Raw genomic sequence first — 17,456 nt, 5'->3', positions numbered from 1 at the left:
CCGATGCATCACGGCAGCTATGCATCCGGTCTTTTCCCATTTCAAATACGCTCAAGTTCCCCCGAGACCACTCGTGTCGCCATTCGGCGCAATTGGATTTTGCCATTCCCATGCGTGCGTCTTTCCGGGTCGCAGTCGTGGAACGTCATTGACAGTTGAGCAGTTGAGCAGGGCGTGGCTTCAGCAAAGTCAATGGACACCCCCGCGCCTTTTGAATTGTCAAGCCCGGCTTTCTATCTTTATTTTGGCGCTTCATTATTTTTTTTCTGACGCCGTTACTCGATTGAGAACGCGAAGAAACGATTTCCCTGGTGGTCCCGTACTTTGCGTGTGGGGAGCGCGGCGGCGAGACAGACTGGATGGGAGAGGTTCCACCCTCCGGCCGGTATGTTGTCCAACCGGTTTTGGGACGGGAGCTGCCTTTGGGAAACCAAACGCTTTGTGCGCGAGGCTTAACGCGTCTTGAGGTTTCCAAACCAAAACACCCGAAAGACATCCCACGTTTTTTCCCGAAGAGTGGAGGAACACGCTACGGGGACGTCTTTTGTGGAGCCTACCCGCAGCCCGGTAAGCATTCGGGCCCGACCGGGTGCTTGTGTGCTGTCGGACATGTTGGATCGAGTTTGACGGAGACGTTTCCTGGTCAGGGCCCCATGTGGTTTGTTGGCCTCCGCGGCAGCTGCAATGATGTGGATTCCCGTGCTGGTCTTTCTGCAGCTGGCGGACTGCTCTCTCGCCTACCGACACACGCCGGGTAAACCGCACCTCTTCTCGCTTACTAGTCGCATCGGTGTGCGTATTCAAAAGGAGTGCCAGAGAAGGCTCCTTTTCGATCTAGCGGGACAAGAATAATGCGGCCGTGTCGTTACAGAGAAATGGAGGGGCCGCTTTCCAATGTGTCAACTTTTTGAAGCTAAAATCAGTCAAGAAAACAATTTGAAATTGTTCCGATCGGCAGTGTCCAACCTCCGGCCCGAGGGGGCATTTTCGGCCCGCTATCCATTTTTCAGCGGCCCGCGGCGTGACCAAACTGATCCTAAACGGTGAATCTTCAAAACACTGTTGTGAACTCCATTTTCCAGACCAAATGTCTTTCTTCCCATTTTGTATTTGTAGTTATGAAGACATCGCAGATAATGATCCTCAAGGGGGGGGGGGGGGGGGGGCTGTATGAATTCAGGCTCTTTCTGGACGTTGCCATTCCAATGTGGCTCCCCATTGTGTGTCTTGCAGTGAGTTCCCCGTTAGTGGATGAGCAGTCAGCCCATGGCTTCCTGTCTCGCTCGCTGCTTTATAACAGCTGGGACCTGGAACTGGTGGTGCCCGACAACCTGGAGAGGGAATGTCAGGAGGAGATCTGCACTTATGAAGAGGCCAGGGAAGTGTTTGAGGACGACGTTCAGACGGTAACGCCGCAGCCGTCCACAACGTTGTTCGCTTGGTGTGCGGGTCACCCGTCGCTCTTGATTAGCCATGAGCCCCTTTTCTTTTCTTTTCTTTTCTTTTCTTTTCTTTTCTTTTCTTTCCGTGTTCAGGAAGTATTTTGGAACGACTACGTCGAAAGCCACGGTAATGCTTCCAATGACACGCGCAAGTATTTTAGTTCTTCCCATCCGCATTTCTGCGGAGATTTGCATTTTCGCATACGCCCGAAGAGTCCCGGCGGCAGCGCTCATGTTAGCGTGGTGTCTTTTGAAGCCTACGCGCCCAGAGTGGACGTGTCGGGCCTGGTGGCGGGGATCCTGGCAATCCTGGTGTGCGCCGTGATCGCCACCGTCCTGGGCCTCTACTTCTACAAGGCCAAGAACAAGGCGGGAAGGAGACCCGTGCAGTAAGTTCACAGCCAACGCGCGCTCGCTCCAAGTCATCCGCCGCTGTTCGCAACCTGAAGCGAAACTAATTTGCCCGGCAACAAGCAAGGAAACGATACAATAACAACAGAGACAGAAGAAAGGTGTCTTCGAGGGAAGCTGGGCTCGGTTTTGCCCTTTCCCGCTCTTTTCCTCCCAACGTTTGTGTGCCACTTGTTGCTAGGCAGAATTCCTCCCAGCTCCATGTAAAATGATCATATATCACTCACTCGTACTGTGCTGTCGCCATAGCAACTTGGGAGAGAGGGTTCTTCTGCCCCGCGCAGCAGGGAAAAAAAAAATACAAATAAAACCGGGGATAGATGATGAGAACAGAAAAAGATGTAAAAGTGAAGCATTCTCCGAAGAATTTCTGCCTGATTTCCTGCCTCTTGTCTCCTTTGAGAATGGCGCAAGATGGGCGTCCGGCCCCTGAGATGGTGCCCCTGGCGAGCGCCCCGGGTCTACCGAGTTACAGCGAGGCTCTCAACCGCAGCGGGATGCACGATGCCCCGCCGCCACCTTACTCGGGGTAAGTCGACGCTTCCCCCGCAACAGCTGAGCGATTCACATCCAGTCCACACAATCCACTTGGTCCAAAGTCCCGCGGCAACATTTGCAAATAAAGACAAAAAACAAAACAGTGACTCAGAAAATGAAGAGATGGTCCCCATTCAATTTTCTTTTCAGCAAATTGCCCATATTTCACCAAGTCTCCCAGGACGCGTATACTGTGCCTAGCCCTCAAGAAAATAAGAATGCCTGCAAGAAGCATTTCTTTTCACGTTTCTGTTTACATTACGCGGTCATTCTTCCAATGCAATTATTGTGCGCTAAAGGAACAATTTGACTGCGTATATTAGTTAGAAACTAATGTTGTAAACAAGAAATACAAATGATATGCATTATATTTATGAGGATTATTTCCCAGAAGATAGCACTGATTCCTGTTCCCATCTATGCGTGTACGCGTATCGCTAGATGGGCAGAGGTCATATTTTGCGGTTGTTTGACCACAGGGGGGCGCCATCCGAGCCTGCAGACCCGCGAGACAACGAGTGAGCTCCGAGCTCTGAGCCAGCCATCAGCCATCAGCCAGCCAGCCAGCCAGAGCTGCTTCCAAGTGGTTGATGCTGGCGCTTGATGACGCTTGGAGTCAAGTTGAAATGTTGCATGTTGTAGAACCTATTGAAGGACGGGGTGGAGAGCCCAACTCAACAACGGACACTTTTCACAATATGACGTACATTGTACAGATGCGAGGCTCTTAATTCGGTGCAGGTGAGAGTGAGGCTGACCCCCCCCCCCGTCCTCCCTCCCACCAATGACTGCCCTGTTCTATGTCCAGTTTGTGTGTGATGTGGTTGAGTCACAATAAATCCATTAAGTTGCTCAAAAGATGTACATTGTCGCCAACTTGTCTGGCCAGTACAGATGTAAGTTGGGGGGTTCGTTATTTGTCAGTGGATTTAAGCTAAGCTTACACAGACAAGTACGCACGCGCACGTCAAGGCGCCATTCTTTTACACGTTCCAGCATGTGTTTGTCGTTAAAACGGCAGACGAGTGACCATAAAAAAGCGCAGCTCGTTCACCGCTGCCAATTTCTTCCCCAAAGCCGCCCCCCCCCCCCCACAATACTCAGAGAGCGCTGCCGCGCGTGACAAATTGTCTGCGTGAGAGACGAGGGGGGGTGGAGGACGGAAGAGAAGAATCGTCTTAAAAATGGCGCCCTGTGAAGAAAAGGGGCCGAAATAGCTTCGGTGCGGAGTGGGCTCGCGTATCGGAGCTGCTGAGGAACGCGGAGCTGTGCGCGGGAGACAATAGACAGTGAAATATATGGGGAGGAGGTGCTCCCGGCTGATGTGACCCCCTCCTCCTCCTCCTGCACTCGCTCCTTCTCCTCCTCCCTCCATTCCTCCCAGTCTACAGGCTCGTCAAGCCGAGAAATAAACAGAAGCGAGCTCACACAAGGAAGAAGAGCGGACATTCCTCCTCTCTCTACCCCTCCAGTCCCCCCCTCACCCCCACCCCACCCGCAGTATCTGCTGCCCATCTTCATCCAGGCAGCCTCCTCTCTCCTTTTTTGTTGTTGTTTTTTTTCTTTTTCATGGAGAGGAATTATCCCACAGCTGGTTTTGGAGATCTCGGCTCTGGGACGGGATGGAGTTACGACAGATCGGCCAAAGCAAGGTAAGCGAGGGGGTTGGGGTGGGGGGCTGGGGGGCTTGTTCCGCGGTCCTCTGCATTCAACCAGGCTTGTGCGATGCACGGTACTGGTCTGCTCAGGTACAGTCCGTCGTATTGTCATTAACATGGGAGGGGAGTTGGGGGGGGGGTTATAGAGGAAGGGTGGGGGGCGTCTCTAAAATGTAAGGAATGCGATGGAAGCTTATAAGTGACAGTACGCTGAAGGGAGGGGGCGATGTCAAAGGGGGTGCTTGGCGTCTCGGTTGAAGTATGACAGATGACATGTGGCCGGCTGCACACGCGCGCGCCTGCATTGTTGTTCGTCGCCGCTGCAGCTTTGTCCGCCTGAAGACAACGCAAACGCGCCACGGGAGAGCACGCACTTGCGGCTCGGCGCGGCCACGCTTGGCCGGCGCTCTCGACAGTCTGCACCGGGCAACTATTTGCTTCCGTGAGCGCTATCACGTCGGGGGATTGTCAGGGCCAGAAAGAGCGCCGGTGTTCCGAGATGAAATCCGACGTTTCCCTTGTTAGTAAACAGCGCTTTACAATCAGGTCACGTGACTGGCGAACGTGCCGCCGCCGTATTGAACGTCAGCTCACGAGATGCCAATTGCCTTCCGCAAATGGCGCTGGCCGCCCGGCGAGTTGTCGTCGAGGTCTTTTACGTGGCCGCACGTGCGCGTGACAACCTTCCGTACGCCGACAGCCTCCGCGGGTCCGAGCCCCCGGTCGCCATCGGGCTAATTATCGGGCGCGGAAGCTAACGCCGTCGTGACGACGGCGTCGTGTGTTCTGCTTGCGGCGGTCGACGCTGAACTACGGTCGCACCCGCCCCAACTTTTTCCTCCCGACGATAAATGATTCATCGAGTCGATGCCGCCGTCCCGTGTGGCGAAATGAAGCGCGGCCGGGAGCCCGGCTCAAGTCGGCTATCCGCCGCTAGCTTCGCCGCTAGCTTCGCCGTTAGCCGTCGCCTTGACAACCACGTCGATCCTCCGTCGGATTCCTTGGCAGGATTTCCGTGCTGCGTTTACATACTTTTTATACGTGGCAGCGATGCGGGATGAACGGACAGTAAGAGTGCTAAATGCAATCAAACGGTTTCTGCATTCAGTGGGGGGAAAAAAAGGAAAATCAGTCGTTTGATTCGAAAGAGATCAGCGCGCCAGAGGGAAGACGGTTCCAAAAAGATGCTTGGACGGCTTTCCAGGATGGAAGTCTGTTTGTTCTTTCCGTTGCCCTGTGGCTGACCGGCAACAGCTCGAAGGTGGGCGCCCCACCTGGCGGAAAGCTCGCATCTCCAAAACAGAAAGGGCATCTTTGTTGAGCCGTGAAGATGGCATCATCAAAGAGAGAAGGCCGTTTTCAACAGCTGCTGAACAACAGGAACTATTTGGGGTGGAAAAAGATTCCGTTGGCCCGATGCCAGCTCGACATAATTGACTCACGACACTTTGGTTTTGTGTCATGGCTGTAATCTGCTTTTTTGGGGGGGGTTTGAAACAACCGAGTGAACATCCTCCAAGATGGGTGATTCCAGTAGCGAAGCCCGACAAACGCCCCCCACGTTGAAAACATTGTATTGAATTCGAAGCTCTCCGCCACTGTGAGTCTTTGGGCAATGTCGTCTGCTGTGTTGACGCTGACGCCTTGTAAATACAGATGCTCTCTCGTTGGCTGCAACATTCCTCTCTCCATTCAGATCGTTGCGCATGCGATCCCAGTGATTGTTCCGTTGTTGCGGTTCCTCCTTCTCATGGGTGAAGTCCTTTCGTACCGTCGGGATCGTGTGGTTGTTGGCTCCTACGTGTGCCATTGTTTCACAAATAAGCTCCAATTTGAATGGTGTACAGCTATTTGCTGTCAACCTCAACGCAAGACTTACAGCGTCAGCGCAGGATGACTCTTGTCTTCGTTTACGCTCAAGGTTATCAGCATCGCACCGCATGGCCTTTTGTCACAAGACACCCGAGATGGAGTGCCGTGAAAAACTGCTCCAAATCAAAGCCCGTGTACTCCCATGTATTTGCTACAATGACTCGCCGGTGTTGTTCATGTGTGTTCAGCCTCATGTACGGGAGCGCCAGGTCGTCCCACCACGACTCGGAGCTGCTCCACCGGCAGGCCTACGGAAGCCCTCACCCGCTTCAGGGTTATGCAACCAACCACCACCCAGGAGGCTCCAGGCAGGGCGGGGCCTGGGCTGGACGCACATTAGGTAAGAACAAAGGTAGCACAAACCAGCGTAACTGTTGTCTTGCGTTAAAGTTTCAAAGTGACTGTTCTCCAGTATGTAAAGCGTCATGCGTGCGCTTCGTTGGCAGGCCTGTCGGGGCTGTTTGATGCCGGTCTCCACCACACGGGCCCCTCGGGTCCCGATCCGTCCGTCATGAATCTGATTTCAGCTTTGGATTCCCGCGGTCCGCAGCCGCCGCCCTCCGCTTCTTCCCTCCTCACGCAGTTTCGCACTCCCTCTTGGCAGACCGGTAAGTGTCAGCACGTTAGGGGAACGCCGGCGCAACGGCAAAACCATCGGACGATAGTCCGACGCGGCAGGCCCGTACGGCGTAAGCAATCGTTCGATCGAAAGACGTTGCGTCGAGAGAAAGACTTTGATCCGGGCAAACGGACACCGGGTCTCGAGTTTGACTTGACCCGACGCGCCGAATCTCGACCGCGGCCGTATGAAGCGAGGCTATCCATTGAATGTCCATCTTGTGTCCCGTAGCGATGCACAGCCCGGCCCCGACGGAGCTCTTTCTTTCAGGAGCTCTCCCGGGTGCCGCGTCCTTCTCCTCCTCCTCGGCCCTTTCCGCATACCAGCACCCCGGCTCTTTCTCCGGACGCTCTTTCGCTCCTTCGTTATCCCTGCAGGACACGGCCGCCTTTAGCCCAAATTCCAACGGTTTGTTGTCCCCCCACGATCCCTTGATGCACATTAAGACCCCCTCCCAGTCCAGCTTGGGATTTGATCGCCTGCTGTCTTCTCAGAGCGGCGCCTACCGCAGTTCCCAGGAGCTGGCGGCGCCTCCTCCGAGCCACGCGCCGCCCGGCTCCTCGGGTTGCCACCTGCCCCCTCCCCAGTTTAACCTGCTCTCCTCCCAGCTCCACAACCAGTCCCCTCAGCTCTATAACGCCTCCATGTTTTCCTCCACCCCGGCCCTGATCACCGCAGCCCCCGCGCAGGAGAGGACGGTGCCGCGGCAGGATAGCGTGATCAAGCATTACCAGCGTTCATCGCCGGCTCATTGCGCAACACTCCCACCGCAGCAGTATCTGAGTTGCGCCGGGTCGCTGGGCTACCAGCAACTGCCGAGCCAACACCATCACGCCGGCGTCTCCTATAGTCCCTCGGGGGAGCAGAGTCCGCCCGCAGATCCCAAACGCTCACCGCAGGCCGAGTCGCGTCCGTATCCACCTAACCTTAAAACGCCCTACGCTTCTTCTTCCTCCAGCTCGGCCTCCTCCTCCTCGGCCGAGACGAAAGAAGCCGAGAGCTCCGCGACCGGCTACTCATCCAATTCGCTCTCGTCCTCGTCGCGCGCCTCACACACGCCGCCGCCGTCGTCCAACGGCTCTTCATCACCTTCAAACCCCCAGGGCAGCGCCGCGAGCTCCTCCGTCCCCTCGCGTCAGCAGCCCCCACCTCAACCGGCACCGCCACCGGCACCGGCACCGGCGGTGTCATCGGCCCACTCAGCTCCCAAAGCGTGCCTCTCTACGTACGGTTCTCCAGCTGGGGCCAAATCGAGCACAAGTCTATCGGGCCAGACCCCTCCCCAACAACAAGCCCGCTCGTACTCTCCCGAGCAGCTCGCGTCGCCTCCCGTCACTCGGTCTTGCTTCAGTTCCCCTCAAACGTGTGACATGAGCTCTGGAGCAGGGGGCAACGGAGGCAAGGCTTTCGCTGATTTAGGCGCCGGCGGACGCTCATTCTCAGCCGAAATTGTCTTTGGGGACTCAAGCTTCGGTTCGGCTCCTCGCGGAAGAGCCGAGAGTCCTTCTCGAGGGTACGGGACTGCCGCAGGATCGACAGGAAGCGGGGCATCGGCGATTTCCGCCCTCGAAAGCGGACTTGGATCTGTCGCTTCAGGAAGTGGGGTTGCCGGTGGAGGCGGCGCTTCGTACCACTTGAATGAGTCGAGTCCATCGCCCGCCGTCACTTCGACCGTCCCTCATCCCGGGTTGCACTCTCCGGCTTCCTCTCGACCCGCACAGTCGCCCGGAGGTTCGGGGACCGGCAAATACCCGCCCTCCATGCTCTCACCCACGTTCGCGGCTTCATCGCATAACCCGAGCGAAACGCAACAGCCCTACCGCCCGGCCGCCCCCAAAACCAAAACGCAGGCCAACGTGCTCGGGGTGGAGCGCTCCCAAATGGAGGAAGCGGATGATTTCCTCATCCAGCAATTACTCCGTACACAAAGTTCTCATTCTGCCCGGCATCCTGCGTCTTCTCTGCGGATGCCGCAACAGCTCGCGCCGGCGGGAGATACAGGAGCCAAAGGAGCGACTTACGACATGAGCGAGATCCCAGACGAGCGTCACCACCTTCACAGTGTGATTCGTGCAAATAGCGCCACGGACCCTGACGCCCGCATGAGTAAAGTCACGGGTGGGTTGAAGAGTCAGTTGGAAATATCACGGAAGAAGCAGCAACAGCCCGAGTCCGAGTTGACGAGATCGAATTCCACTTCGGAAGGGGTGGGAGGAGTCCCAGACCCTCTTTCCCATCCGAACCTCTCCCGCCAGCCGGAACGGGACTCCCTGGTTTCTGCGGGACATTACGGAAGAGGGGACCCCTACGGCCAGCACCCGCATTCTCAACATTCCCACCACATCTCGCACCCGTCACCCCATTCTCAAAAGCAAGCGCAATGTCTCTCTCAGCACCCGCAGCCCTCCTCCCATCATTCTCACTCACAACATGCTCACATGGAGCTCAAAAAGACTTTGGATCGGACCGACGACCCCTACTCGTGCGATACGACAGATGCACAGCAGTCTGGACAAAACCAGATGATGAATTCGCAAGCGGACTGCCCTCAGCAAACTCAGATGCTGCATTCTCTTATGCCTCGGGCTAAGATGGACCCCCAGCGAGCGCCACGGCACCATCCCTTGAGCCAGCAAGGTATCATGGGACCATCTGGAGGAGCAGGGCTCACAGGGGCGGATTCCCACGCGCACGGTCGCCCCTCGCAGCTCCAACTCCAGCTGCAGAATCAGAATTTGGATCCGCGCTATCACCTCGGAGCGCCGAGAGATCAAAGCCAGGATATGTTGGACCGGCGTCTTTCACAGCCAAGGAGCAGGGAGAGCGGAGGACCCTTATCTCTGGATCGACACGGCATCGGGACCGGTGCCAATATCACGGATGGCGATGGCGTCGCTGGGGAAAGCCACGGACAACAGCTCGGTCTGTCATCCCACCACCTTGGTGGACAAACGGGCCCGGAGCTTCATGGCTTTCTCCCTGAACCTGACTTGGCCTCTCGCTTGCACCACGTCAACCAGCCTCAGAGCCACGCCCACCACCGTCACCATCAACCTTCCCACTCCCATTTAGCTCATCCGCAGTCCCATCAGATGGTGGGAAATATGGGACCCGGCCAACAACTGCAACAGTCCCAAGCCGGCGAGGCCGACCGCCAGCCGTCCCACTCTCAGTTGGAGCGTCTTAAGCCCCACCACCACTTTGACACCGTGAGCCCCGGTGGAAAAACAAGACTGAATCCAAATCAGCAGCAGGAGCAGTTTACATCCTTGACATCCATCTGCTTTTCAGACTCCCTCTTAAATGACGACGACCGGAATTACTTTCCGGGAGTGGAGGACATGTTTTGCTCGGCAAATTATAAGCCCGGTTGCGACGGGGATTCTGGGAGTGGACAGGCTTCGCAAGAGAGCGTTCCCCAAGGTCGCGGGCAAGACGGCATGGAGGTCTTAAAAACGGGAGATGCCGGACAAGCTTACGGTCTGGTCGCTCACCACGGAGATCAAGGCTACGGACAATATTGTCACTCTCTCTCGGGATTAGGGAATACATCTCTGAATGCAGATCTCGACTCGATGAAGACCCAAGATCTGCCCTCAACCGTCAACACCGATCAACTCGGCCTCATACAGTCCCAGGCCCCCGCCATGGGATTGAATGCCACCGCCGAAGACTCCCTCAACAAAATGACAGGGTGCGCGGCGGTCGTCGGAGGCCCGAGCAATAGTGCGATGGCCGCGGCCCTTTTTTGTTCACCCCGACCCAAAAAACTGCTCAAGACCAGCTCCTTTCATTTGCTTAAACAGCGACGTGAGCCCCAACCTCTGGCCAAGAAAAATTACGCGCAAGAATACGAATTTGAGGACGACGAAGACAAAGCCGACGCTCCGGCCGATATCCGTCTAAACAGCCGGCGCCTTCCCGACCTCCTACCCGATTTGGTTTCAAGCTGTCGAAAGTCCAACGGGGCGTCGCCAGTCGGCGGGCTCGGTCCGCTGATGGGCGACGTGGACTTCTGCCACCCGTCGGGCTATTCTTCCCTGGGACAGTCTCAACCACTCCTCGCCCAGGATGGCCCAAAGAAAAGGGGGAGGAAACCAACCAAACCGAAACGCGAAGGCCCTCCTCGCCCCAGAGGCAGACCTCGAATACGCCCTCTCCCGGAGCCTTCCTACTGTCGGGGCCTGATGGGATCGGCCGCCGGGGAAAGTCGAAGGGGGCGCGGGAGGGGGCGAGGCCGGGGTAGGAGGGAGGAAGGGCTCCCGGAAATGCACCAAGATATGAGCAAAGCGCACGACCTCCCCTATCAGCAGCACCCGCAGCCACACTTCAGCCAAGAGCGGCATCTCCAACGCGATCCGCGTGAGCATCACGGGCAGCGGCTAGATCACCACCAAATGTCACAACAGCAACAAGGGCATCTCTTGCATCATCCTGCGACCCCCTCCCACCACCAAATGCATCACCAGCCACAGCCGCACGCTTACCAACAACATGTGCAGCTACCAACTCAACAGCTGCAACAAGATCCAGGCAGCCCCATCAAGGTACGATGAAATGGAAATACTACACTTTGTGTGTGTGTGTGTGTGTGTGTGTGAGTGTATACTTGTATATATATAAAATTCAGCCCCAAGATCAAAAATGGTCAAAGGCAGTTATGTGCAACCACTCATGTGAGTTTGCCCATCTACTACGACTACTACTATAATGATGAATAATAATAATAATAAAATGGATGGATACATCCTGCTCAGGAATGAAGACATTGATGTGTTAAAGAAGTGATCGCCATTCGACGGCTTCTCTTGGTGTCGATCCATCTTTCAGGTCACGCGGACGGCAGTTTCTGCCGCGCCCCCATCGGAATCGTTTCTGAGGAGCGATTCGCTGTCCGGCACGGATCCGGCCCCGTCTGACGGATCGATGGGGTCGGCGGCATCGCTCGGGCCCAGCCCCGCCGGCCCCGCTTCCAACATGGACATCAGCAGAAAGGAGCTAAACCAGACACAGGACAAAATGCATCATGACGTTTGTGGAGAGGTATCGACTTCAAATGGAATGTATTCTACCGCATGCGTACGGTGCAATATTGAGTCTCAAACACGTGCCCTGCCGCTCATGTTGGGTCATTTCATTTGGGAAATACATTTCCGGCGTGATTATGACGCCACGGGGACTAGGTGACCGAGACGAGGATGAAGGCCTTTTCTGAACGTTAAACATGCGACGGATATTCGGGCTTCAAGAAAAGCTTTTCTGTTTCCAACTCCTTTACGGTTTTTCAGAGATGTTCTCGTTTGCTGACTCGGTAACCATGGTTATCTTTGCGTACGCGCTGCTGGGAGGCTTGGAGAATCTGGAGTTCTGCCATTTTCGGAGCATACAGCGCAGCCTTAATTGGCTTTTAATGAACCCGGTAGCGACATTCTCACTGTAGATGAATCCCACTTGAAGTCTTGAAGTTGATCATGAGGTGACTGTCACGTGTAGCCTCGTCATTTTCAATCTTGAGGAAGTGTACGAAGAATTTGCTGTATAATACGGAGACACCGTTTTTTGTTGTTGTTCTCAACGCTTTTTATTTTTCTGATTACAACACAGATGCTGTGGAAGAAAGAAATGGAAGATCCACTAAGCCCCGAAGCCTGGGGGGCTATGCAGAAAATCTCCACTTCTGTGAGTTGCATTGCATGAAAACAAGCCGAGCCGATGCTGACGCGTGGGGCTTGTCCAACGGCACCCGCGCGGCCTTTTCGCCGGGGAAACGATTTGTGATCGGAGAAGGGAGAAAACGAACGGATGGCGCTTTCCATCGTAGCGTTTGGGGGAAAAAGGAAGCTTTGAGCTGACTGACAGCCAGTTGCCTGTGACTGACAAAAGAGAGGAGAGAGATCACTGTTACCAGGGCAGCCGTTGCCATGGTTACTGTATTTTCTTCAAGTGCGGGATCCTTGCTGCCACCTGCTGTCCGTTAAGACTTCCTACCGATAAGCCAGCGACTTGAAGGCTCGGCCTCCATTTCCTTTGCCTCTCAATATGACGTCTTAAATCTTATTTTCTTCCCCGACGGCGTGACAATGATGAGGAGCAATGTGTTGGGGGGCAGCATTTTGTTTTGTCTACTGATGTGGGGTTTTTTTTTCCCTCTCTTCCTCCCCAGGTTGACGAGAAAGCCTTTGATTTCAAAGCCGGTTTCATGTCCTCTTTTTTGGACTTCCTGAAGACGGGCAAAAAACAGCCAGGGCTGGAGGCGGTCGAGGACCCGTGTGACCCCCGCCCCGCTCTGAAAGGTGGCATCAGACCCATCACTCCCACGGCGCCGCTCTCGCCGCCTCAGCCCGCGGGGACATTCGGCGAGGGGAGGGCGGGCCCGGGGGCGGACCTGGCTCTCGCTAGCTGCCCGAGTCCTTGCAAACCTCTGGACGATGAGCTGAAAGGGAACCTGGAGGCCCTGCCCTCCTTCTCCTCCGATGAGGAGGACTCGGTCAGTAAAAACCAGGACTTGCAGAAGAGCATCTCGTCCGCCATCTCGGCCCTCTACGACACCCTGGCCTGCGCCGCGGTCAAAGCGCCGTCGGCTGTCTCCCCCCCGAGCCCGCGGGAGCCGCCGCTCAGCCCCTCGCCTCCCGCCGTGCCCCCCCTTGTCCCCTCGACCGCCGCGGCTCAAGGCGAAGCGGGGACGCTCGCCTACGGCGGGCTTCACCTTCCCGATGAGAACTTGGTCTCCTCGCTGTCCGACGGAGAAGAGGAAGAGGAGAGCCAAAGTCGGCCGACGGGAGAACACCGGGGGGAGGAGGAGGGAGGGGAGGGAGGGGGAGGAGGCAAAACGCCCACCGAGCAGGAAATGAAGAGCCATGAGCGGCAAGAGCAGGAGGCGACCGAGGCGGACGGACTGTGCCCAGGACGGCCGTCGTCGGAGGCTTCTCAACTTGAAGGTAAGCCAAAAGAAGTGGCCCAGAAAATGGCCCCCGCTGTCCGTCCGTTTGGAGGCTCATCTGTGTTTGGGTTTCGCGGCATTCAAGAAGCTTGGAAATTGAACTCCTTGTTTTGCCGGGGGGGGCGGGGGGGGAACGCACATCCTCCGGCAAAACAATGGTGAGCCACTTGTACCGTCACCTCCAAACTTTGGGATGTTTTTTGAACAGGCGTTAGTCTCCCCCCCCCCTCCTATTTTCATCCGTGTCTTTTCGAAAAGAGCTTTCTCGCAATGCATTTGAATGATGAGCGCCGCCGATGCGCGGCTTGTCGCCATTTGCGGGCCGCCGGCGAGTGTCCGCTGCCTCTTGTTGCAAAGCGTAGCGTGGGCCAACAAACTCAAAGGCGTGACTTTGGTTTTGCAGATTCCCCAGCAGGTGCCGCGCCGGCGCCGGCTCTGGCTCCGACTCCGGCTCCGGCTCCGGCTCCGGCTCCAACTCCGCCCCCGGCCCCGCCGTCGGCGTCGCCCTCCGTTTCGCCGACGCCACCCAGCTCCTCTTCGCCGTCGCCGCTCTCCGCCACGCCCGCGTCCATCTCGGCCAGCTCGATCCGGCGGGACCAAGAGGCGGACCCCCCCTCGCCTGCCCGCAAACGGCAGCGGGTGCCCGAGCCGGCGGCGGCCACGGCGGGCACCTCCCCGCCCCCCTCCGCCTCCCCTCCCGCCATCCCCTCGCCCCCTCTCTCCAACCTGGCCCAGAGCCACTCGGTGGCCCCTCCTTCCACCACGCCGCCGCCGTCGTGCTCCGACCAGGACCAGGACCAGGAGCCCGAGGCCGAGCCGGCCTCCCCCTCCTCGCCGTCAAGCTCTTCCCCGTCCCCTTCCTGCTCGCCGCCGACCCCGGAGGAGGCCCCGGCGGCGCGGAGGCTCGCCGCCCTGCACCTGGCCAAGAAGCAGGCCGACGCCGCCGTCGCCGGGCAGAGCGAGGACGACGACAGCGAGAGCGGAGGCGAGGGCATCTTCCGCGAACGGGACGAGTTTGTGATCCGGACGGAGGACGTCGGGACGCTCAAGGTGAGTCGCGGCGCTCTTGGCCCCGCCCATACCTGGAAAATCAAAATGAGCGGCACCCGTCGTGTGTTGGCGCCGTCAGATGGCTTTGCGGACGGGTCGGGAGCCGCCGCCCATCTGGAGAGTGCAAAAAGCCCTGCTCCAGAAATTCAGCCCCGAGATCAAAGACGGCCAAAGGCAGTTCTGCGCCACCAGCAATGTGAGTTTGACCCCCCCCCCCCCCCACTATTTCTTCTTCTTCTTCTTTGCTTTTCTTTCCAATATCTCTTCCCCACAGTATCTGGGCTACTTCGGCGATGCCAAAATGCGATACCAGCGTTTGTACGTCAAGTTCCTGGAGAACGTCGACAAGAAAGACTACGTTCGAGTGTGTTCCCGAAAGCCCTGGCGCAGGACCGCTCTGACTTTGCGGTGAGTTTGGCACTTTTTCGGGACCTCGCAGCCGTTTCGGAACGCCGTCGTAGCCTCCGGCGCAACATCGGCCGTGCGATATGGAGAAACCTCGGTCGTCGGAGTAGAACCGGTACAGATGTTCAGACTGCGCGTCTTTGCTTACCGCCAGGCGCCAATCGCTACCAAAACAGCTAGCCGCCGCCCACAATCCGACGCCGCCCGGGGTGGAGCGAGACGACGGCGACAAAGACGGAGCCAAAGAGAAGGAGCCCGAGGAGAAGAAAGAGCGAGATCCACGGGAGAAAGCGCAAAAGGCCCAAAAAGAACGCCAGCGAAAGGAAGAGCCAGAGAGAGACAAGAGGGAGACGAGGGAGCGCAGAGAAAGGGGCGGGGGGGAGCGGGGGCCGGCCCAAAAAGGCCAGCAAAAGCAGCCGAAGGACGGAGAGAAAGAGACGGACAAAACGGCCAGCCTCCGACGGGAGCGCCAACGGGGGGACGAGCGGCAGAGAGAAGCCCAGAGGGACCCGAGCGAGAGCGAGAAGAGGCGGCGAGGGCAGACCGAGCAAAGGAAGCCGCGGGAGAGCCCAGGCCAGAAACGGGAGAGGCCCAAAGCCGGGAAGGACGGCCTCAAGCGGAAAGAGAGAGCCCACGGGGGCCCGCGCCAGGAAAGAGAAAAGGAGGCGGGCCCACTCGCGGGAGCCACGGACGTCCCGGAGGTCGGGAGAGCCGCCCAGAAGAAGGTGCGGCCGCGCTCCGCGGGCGGGGTTGAGCCTCCTTCCAAGAAGACCAAGAGTCGGACCGAGGACTCGCCGTCCTCCTCATCGGAATCCGATTCGTCACTCCCCAGCGAAGACGAAGGTCGGTACCTGGCTGGGGGGGGGCGTGGGCAGCCGATCTCAGCGACCTCGCTTTCTCTTTTCAGGACCCCCGCGGCTTGGGCTCAACAGCCGAGCCATGAGAGAGATGTTTCGCAGCTACGTGGAGATGTTGGTCAGCACGGCGCTCGACCCCGACATGATCCAAGCCCTGGAGGACACCCACGGTGAGAACTCACCTGGGCGCCGCCGTCCTTTTCACCACGACGCACTCCATGCGCTAAAATGCCGCCTCCTCAGATGAGTTGTACCTGCCGCCCATGAGGAAGATCGACGGCCTGCTGAACGAGCGCAAGAAAAGCTTGTTGAGGAGAGTCGGCATGAGCGCTCAGCACCAGGTACCGTCGACGCTTGCGTTCCCAACAGCGGGGGGAGCGCCACGTCATGTTTTTTTTTTCTTTTGCGCGCGCCGCCAGGAGGCTCTTCAGATCTTCCCGAAAATGACGGCGGACGCGCCGGAATCGGGAACCGTCAAAGTTCGACTCGACGGGGAGGTTTACAACCGCAAAACTCTCAACCGCGGCAAGAGGAGCGTTCCGAAGCAACAAGTAAGAGCGAGCGCCGCCGTGGCACCGACGGCGGCGTCCGATGAAAATGAGCCGTCTCTTTCCAGGATCTGAAGCTCTCCCGCGAGACCTGCCGCATCTACAGCCTCTATCATTCCCTTCACCACTACAAGTATCACACCTTCCTGCATTGCAAGAAGGAGGTAAGAGCGCCGCCGCCGGCGTCGTCGTCCATTCCGACCCCATCGCTTCGCCTTAGTCACGAGCTGCTAGCGAACTCGAGTCACGCCGAAGGAGGCGGGATTCGGTGGCGCCGGAACGGGCCGGTTCCGGTTCAGTCATTTGGAAAGTAACAAGGCGGCGTTGCGTGCAGACGGCCAGCATCGAGCAGGCGGCGGACGACCCGGGCCAGGAGGAGGTGGTGCAGCAGTGCATGGCCAACCGCGGCTGGCTGGAGAGCCTCTTCCATTCCTTCATGGAGCTGCTCGGCCTCGGGGGAAAAGCCTGAAAAGACTAAAAAAGGGGAGGGGATGGGGGAGGGGGAGGGGGGCTTGCCTCCGTCCGGCCGCTCGACCCGCACGCCGGAACGAAAATCCCCGCAAGCATGGAGGAGACCATCCTTTGGTCGGCGCCCCCCCAACAGGAATTCAGCAAGTCGATAGGCGGCATTCATAACCCCCCGTTTGGATCATTTAGATGATGGTTTATTTTTGCTCTTCAAAAGACGAAGCGCAGAGAGGATTTTACGCGGGTAGAAACGAGAAGTCCAAAAAAGCAAACTTTCTTCAAGGAAGCGTGACGGGGAACGAACGATCCAAACGCCCAAATGTCCGCGTTTAGCCGTCTGTTGTTGGGATTTGCCGTCGTTTGACCTCTCGGAGGAGATTATCGCAGAGCATTTATGAGGTGTAAATAGTGTACAGCTTCTTCCTTCTCAGCTTTCCAGTTCTTCTGTACATGAAATTCCTGTGTTTGGCTCGAGTCAATAAAAGCGTTGGAATGACACTTTGACGATGGTCATTTTACATGCCACCATAATACAACCGTGCCTTGAGATACGAGTGCCCTCCCTCCTCCATCCCAATCGCAAAATGAGGACAAGCCAATGGGCCTGCGTAAAGCACGCCCCCTCGTGGACTAATGGGTTAACACGGAC

At 57.3% G+C, this 17,456-nt stretch overlaps 2 protein-coding genes and 1 long non-coding RNA gene across 6 annotated transcripts; 2 read left to right on the top strand and 1 right to left on the bottom strand.

Moving 5' to 3' along the window:
• Positions 1-519: 519 nt before the first annotated feature.
• Positions 520-749, bottom strand: LOC127589121 (uncharacterized). The gene is made up of 2 exons (XR_007959289.1): positions 635-749; positions 520-553 (listed from the first exon to the last, which is right to left on the bottom strand). It is a non-coding gene; the product is annotated as an uncharacterized LOC127589121 (long non-coding RNA).
• On the top strand, positions 654-3,250 carry prrg2 (proline rich Gla (G-carboxyglutamic acid) 2). Its single transcript, XM_052048148.1, has 6 exons — positions 654-754; positions 1,234-1,406; positions 1,536-1,569; positions 1,699-1,831; positions 2,257-2,382; positions 2,870-3,250. Exons 1-6 carry the CDS (start codon positions 685-687, stop codon positions 2,910-2,912), a joined length of 579 nt encoding a protein of 192 aa, XP_051904108.1. The 5' UTR covers positions 654-684; the 3' UTR covers positions 2,913-3,250.
• LOC127589118 (proline-rich protein 12-like) lies at positions 3,205-17,305 on the top strand. Of its 4 annotated transcripts, XM_052048142.1 has the most exons (17): positions 3,205-3,302; positions 3,339-4,042; positions 6,109-6,260; positions 6,367-6,528; positions 6,771-11,086; positions 11,370-11,582; positions 12,144-12,218; positions 12,703-13,477; positions 13,883-14,529; positions 14,609-14,725; positions 14,804-14,937; positions 15,089-15,777; positions 15,842-15,961; positions 16,035-16,132; positions 16,211-16,342; positions 16,408-16,503; positions 16,674-17,305. In XM_052048142.1, the coding sequence occupies exons 2-17, from the start codon at positions 3,960-3,962 to the stop codon at positions 16,806-16,808; spliced, it is 7,944 nt and encodes a 2,647-aa protein (XP_051904102.1). In that variant the 5' UTR covers positions 3,205-3,302; positions 3,339-3,959; the 3' UTR covers positions 16,809-17,305. The 4 variants fall into 4 exon arrangements, with proteins under 4 accessions (XP_051904102.1, XP_051904103.1, XP_051904104.1 ...); XM_052048143.1 differs by lacking the exons at positions 3,205-3,302; positions 3,339-4,042 and adding an exon at positions 4,517-4,568; XM_052048144.1 differs by lacking the exons at positions 3,205-3,302; positions 3,339-4,042 and adding an exon at positions 5,582-5,648.
• The last annotated feature ends 151 nt before the right edge of the window (positions 17,306-17,456 follow it).

This window comes from Hippocampus zosterae, chromosome 17, assembly GCF_025434085.1.
Source record: "Hippocampus zosterae strain Florida chromosome 17, ASM2543408v3, whole genome shotgun sequence".
Classification (NCBI taxonomy): domain Eukaryota; kingdom Metazoa; phylum Chordata; class Actinopteri; order Syngnathiformes; family Syngnathidae; genus Hippocampus; species Hippocampus zosterae.
This window is presented reverse-complemented; position numbering and strand designations above follow the sequence as displayed.